The sequence below is a fragment of the Solanum tuberosum genome, unplaced genomic scaffold (assembly GCF_000226075.1).
Source record: "Solanum tuberosum cultivar DM 1-3 516 R44 unplaced genomic scaffold, SolTub_3.0 scf00091, whole genome shotgun sequence".
NCBI classification, from domain to species: Eukaryota; Viridiplantae; Streptophyta; class Magnoliopsida; order Solanales; family Solanaceae; genus Solanum; species Solanum tuberosum.
Genome location: NW_006239016.1, coordinates 109359 through 114784, shown reverse-complemented (window position 1 = coordinate 114784; position 5426 = coordinate 109359). Strand labels below are relative to the sequence as shown.

At 31.4% G+C, this 5426-nt stretch overlaps 1 protein-coding gene across 1 annotated transcript; it reads right to left on the bottom strand.

Moving 5' to 3' along the window:
• Positions 1-1433: 1433 nt before the first annotated feature.
• LOC107060619 (auxin-induced protein X15-like) lies at positions 1434-2159 on the bottom strand. Its single transcript, XM_015308704.1, has one exon. The coding sequence runs from the start codon at positions 2103-2105 to the stop codon at positions 1740-1742; it is 366 nt and encodes a 121-aa protein (XP_015164190.1). The 5' UTR covers positions 2106-2159; the 3' UTR covers positions 1434-1739.
• Positions 2160-5426: the final 3267 nt, after the last annotated feature.

Here is a 5426-nt window from a genome sequence, read left to right as displayed (position 1 = left end):
ATATATTTTTGATGTTATAGTGCAATTTTTGTTGTTGCGACTGCGATTTGTAGGTTTTGATTGGAGTTTCCTGCTATTTTCGCTTAAATCATTTGTTTCACAATTACCTTCAAATTTAACTGACAATTTGTTAAAATATTTGATGAAAATTAAAGATATTACTTTTGAAAATTTAAAGGATCAAGACTCTCTCTAACAAAAGCAACTATGTCTGATATCTACATCGAAGCCCGACTAAATTTGGATTCCCATTAGGAAGTCCCACATTAGGGAGTAAAGTGTTTCCTACAACGACGACTGTGTATCCGGGGGGACTCGAACCTGAGACCGACTAAATTTGAATTCACATCGGGAAGTTCCATATTAGAGAGTAAAGCAAATCCAAATTCGCATCGGAAAGCCCCACATTAGAGAGTAAAGCCCGTCTTAACACAGACGATTGAGGAAATTCAAACTTGAGACTTCTAATTAAGGATGAAGAAATAGTTACTACTCCACCACAATCCTTGTTAGTTCGTGCAAAGGTTTTAAAACTTCATTTTTTTTTGTAATCTTTTTGGTATAATCATCTATTATACAAATATTGGAAGTAGATCGAATATTGCTTAGAGAAACTACTTTACATAAAAATAAAAAATAAAAAGGAAATATTTTCTCAACTCCATAGTCCATATTGATAAGTCAAAAATTGTGGGTGTGAATCTTTAACTGTATCTTGTTTTACTTTTACCTTTGTACGGTTCGTAGTTCGTACCAATCTGTATACCTTTCCTTTTGAATTGTAATTTACCCTCATTAACCTTAAACGTCTAGTCACAAGTAATTTCTAGTTTGTCAGTTAAGTACATATGTCATATGGCCGGTCAATATTCAGTGTAATTTTTTTTGAAGAATATTGATTAGTTCATAGTCCATTTCGGTCCGATTAAATTTAAATTCGAAAAGTTTTAACGACTTCGTAACTTAATTGAACTCGAACCTAAAATCTCGAATGAAGAAATATTTATCATTCTTATCAAGACCTGATAGTCAGTATTCACCGATGATAGTACAACGTACATATCAATTGACATCCGGCAATATGCACCGCCCTTGGGGGTACGGTTTGTTAAGTGACTTTTTGTGTATGATACTTCAAGTAAGATATTATCTTGAGTATAATCAATTTTATTAAAATAATCAATAATCTCAAGATAACGATGTAATCTAACTTAAATAACAAATAAGCATCTACTTGCAACATCACGCAAAATTTGAATTTCCACCGAAACAAATAAAACACCATTTCTTATCAAACAAATTTAGAACAAACTGAAGTATATAGCACTTAAATCCACCAATGACATATAATAAATCAAAGTGCATTAAAAATATGTGTAATAAAAGAAGAATGAACCAAATAGTTAGCTTTATTCCATAGCTAAAATCAATCACTCCCATCTATTTTTCATCACTTTTTCCTCCACTTCAAAATTGAACTAGAACTCTTTCTCCACTCTACTATTATAACACACATTGTGCTACATCCACATGATAGACATTTCAAAACCATGATCAAAACAAAGAAAAAACTTTAGAATATATTGAATTAGATTTTGAAAATATTGATCGACTCAAATATATTACTATGACAACTGGTATCAGAGCGGGATTGGATTCATCATAACTTCCTTCTTTCCTCCTCTTCTTATCCTATTAATCAGTAGCAACATCTCACAAGTAAAAAAGAGTTAAAGCTACTAAGCTAAGCAATCACGCGCAAACTCCATATATATTAGAGCCAAAATCCTCTCCATCTCACTAGGTCTACATGGTAATGTAAGTGCACCTTCATGATTAAAACCATATACCTCAGCAGCTTGTTCCAATAGCCTCAAGAATGAAGGGTGTCTTAAGCAACTTAATGGCACTACAAATCTCTTGAGCTCATCGTTGTCCATCGCAATGACCGCGAAATGCCCTTCCTTCACGTCCTCCGGTACGTCCCTCGACTCGTTTTCCGATTGATCTTCCATCGAATATTTCTTCCCTAATAGAAGACTCTTTCTTAATTTCTTCACTATACCTTTCTTTTCGTTCTTCCCATTTGTTCTATCCTTCGACATTGTAATAGAGAAAAATAATAAGTTTTATTTTTTGTGCTTTCTTGGTAATTTAGAAAGTATTTCTTTTTTGGTGGTGGTGCATACGTTTTGTAAAGTGTTATTTATAGTGTGAGAAGGCATTGAGGGTAAGATATAAGGTTGGTAGTTTGATAATATGGTTGGAGTGTCTTTAGTGTAAATATTGAGAGACAAAAGCATGTGATGTAAATTGGAACTTATGAATTGTTCAAATTCATTATTTGAAAACATATGCTATATCTTTTAATTAATGTCATATCTGCCTCTTATTTTCCAATTATTACACGTGTAATTATTTGACTAATTTAAACTTCCATATTTAGACTTATTAATAAATTAAATCAGTATCAGTGTTGCCATTAAAGAACCTACAATTGTAACCAAAAAGAGGGGGGAAATGAAAAAAATGTGGCTTAAGCTTAAAAATGGAAAAACAACAAGATGAGATATTTGCTATATGAAATTATGGGTCATTGTAATTTGTATGTATACAAGAAATTCATGTCATTATAACTCTCCACAAAAGTAGGAGTTGTAATTTTGAATATGAAGGATGTTATGTGTTATAATGGGTAAAAATTGTTTACACAGATGAGAAATGATTATTTAGTCCTTTACCCAACAAAAAAGTAATTTTATGTTATTTTTACAAGAAATCTTTATTTTTCTGAAAAGAACATATTCTACTATTCAATTTATAAAAAGGCAAAGAAATCTCTTTTCCTCTCCAAAGTTGAGTTTTGTCTTCGAAATCCCAATTAGGTCTTACCATGCACCATATTAAAGATGCATATTTAAAACTTAGTGCGTTTTTTTTTTGCTTAATTAAAACTTAGTGCTATAAATTAAATTAATGTGTTCACAGCCGGTTAAGATTGGTCTCACCAGTTAACATTTGTTGTGTATGTTTTAGGATCGAAAGACTAAACCAAGACAATTTAACAGATTTCTCGAGAGCACTAAAATGATATAAATTCCTTATTACTATGATATATTTATTCGATTCTTAATCAAGAAGATTGAGTTATTAGTAGCACTTCCAAATGATCACGAGGAGGGACAATTACTACTCATGTTGATGAGTCGATCCATGGTACTATTCCACATAAGTTAGTAGTAGCTCAATAGCAAAGTTAGAGTTTTCCACAAGTGAGTTCGAAATACAAAAAGTAAATATATGAAGAGGTCAGAAAAGTTTAACATCTACTATATATATCTAGAAAATAATTTTCACTATATATAAATAGTGTAATTTTTCGTTGAATGCAGCTCGAATGAACCCCTCGACCTTTGCTAGCTCTGCTCCTGGTATAGAGAGAAAATGACATAAATGGTCCCTAAACTATTACAGTAGGTCTAAAATAGTCTCTTAGCTATACACTTAACAGATATAGTCCTTTAACTATCTACAATCTTATCAAGTTTGGTCTATATCTACTTTTTATACACACCGTTAACAAACGTCGTAATTCAGTTACTCTCTCTCTCGAGATTTTCTTTTTCCCTCTTCTTTTCTTTATTGTCGCTACAGTAAAGAAAACCCAAGATTTATTTCATCAGATTTCACCATTATTGAAAGCTCAAGATAATGATTCTACGACCAGAGTATTGTGCAGTGTGGTGCTAATTTTTTGTGGTCGAGTGCTGCTGTCTGTGTAATAGTTTGGTGACATTTTTGGAGTTTTTTTTTTGTACAGTTTGGTGCTGATTTTTGGTAGTCTGATGCTGCACTTTAGTGATGATTTTTTGGTGGTTTGATGCTGCTGTCTAGTGATGTGTTATGTACAGTTTGGTGCTGATTTTCCAGTTTTCTGCTGATTTTTTTAGTGTTTTGGTGCTGCAATTCGATCAAAGTCCGATAGCTGCTATTTTTTTTTTGCACTTTAAGCTATTTTCTACACACAAACGGTTGAAAACAGGGCATTATAGTTCAGTTTATTAGTTGTTGAATTTTTTAATTTTTTTCTGCAATTCTATGCAGTTTCATTGATGTAATGACTTGTTATTAACATGAAAATAGAATCATATTTTTTGCTCACGGTATTTGCTCAATTGTGTTCGTTACTTTGCATTTCGCTTTAATTCGAATAAAATAGCGACCAACAACACAATAGCAGTATGACAATGGAGAAATGAATTGAAAAAAAGAAAGTGAGGAAACAGTGAGACAATGAAGAAAAGAAGTTGAAAAAGAAAGTGAGGAGATAGAAATTGAATTCGAATGTTAGTTAACGATGTTCGTTAATCGCTTTTTTTTCTTTATAAAAAGTAGATATAAACCAAAGTTGACAAGATTATAGATAGTTAAATGACTATATCCGTTAAGTGTATATGTAAGAGACTATTTTAGACCTATTATAATAATTTAGGAACCATTTATGTCATTTTCTCTTAATTCAGATGAGAATAATTGACCTCACAAGAGCAGTACGTACGTACGTGTTTGAAATAGTAAGAGATTATTTGGCACACAAATTGTGTGGAGAACTTTTATAATGAATGGTAGAGTATAATCTCTCTCTATATATGATGAAGCTTAGGCTCGCAGAGATCTAGATCCTACATGTACTCCTATTATATTTTCTCTCCGTCTCAAAGTCAGTGTCATCTTAACAAAAATTACGCCAATTAAGATATCAATGAATACAATATATAGTTTACTAAGCTATTAATAATTAATAATTATTTTTTGAAAATTAAACACTACGAAGAATAGATAAAGTATAAGAATATAAATGGAATAATATACTATTTTTATCTTAAATTCCTTTGATAAAATACTTATTTTGGGACAAAAAAGAAATTTCTAAGAAAGGAGTATATATTTTGATACCTTTCTCTCTAGTCACTATATATTAATATGCATGTCAGAGTTTTGTTGGTATTCTAAAGCTAAGGTACTGTTACAAACGCACGCTTAATGTCAAGTGATTAATTTAATTTAAATGTATCTTATACAATGCAAATTTTATGCGCCTAAAAAGAACATACGTGAACTTTACCCCTCTCTGTGCTAGCCCTCCCATGTTAGGACATTGATAATCTTTTTGTGTCGAAAATACTAGTTCAATTCTCATAAGGCAATTAAATACAGTCAATCTGAATAATCATTTGATATTTAGCTGAAAAAAATTATTTAAAAGCCTCGTCTCTCCTAGCACCTCAATACGAATACTTAACATCGAAAATGAAAAATCAAAGAAAAAAATATTTCATATTTTGAAAAATCCAAAGATAAGAAGCACATGGAACGCGTGCTAATATTTAATTATACAGTTGATCATTGGCTGTTTATGGAGGGAG

Coding starts and splice junctions, on each gene's coding strand:
- LOC107060619 (XM_015308704.1), bottom strand. CDS start 2,105: ATGTCGAAGGATAGAACAAATGGGAAGAACGAAAAGAAAGGTATAGTG.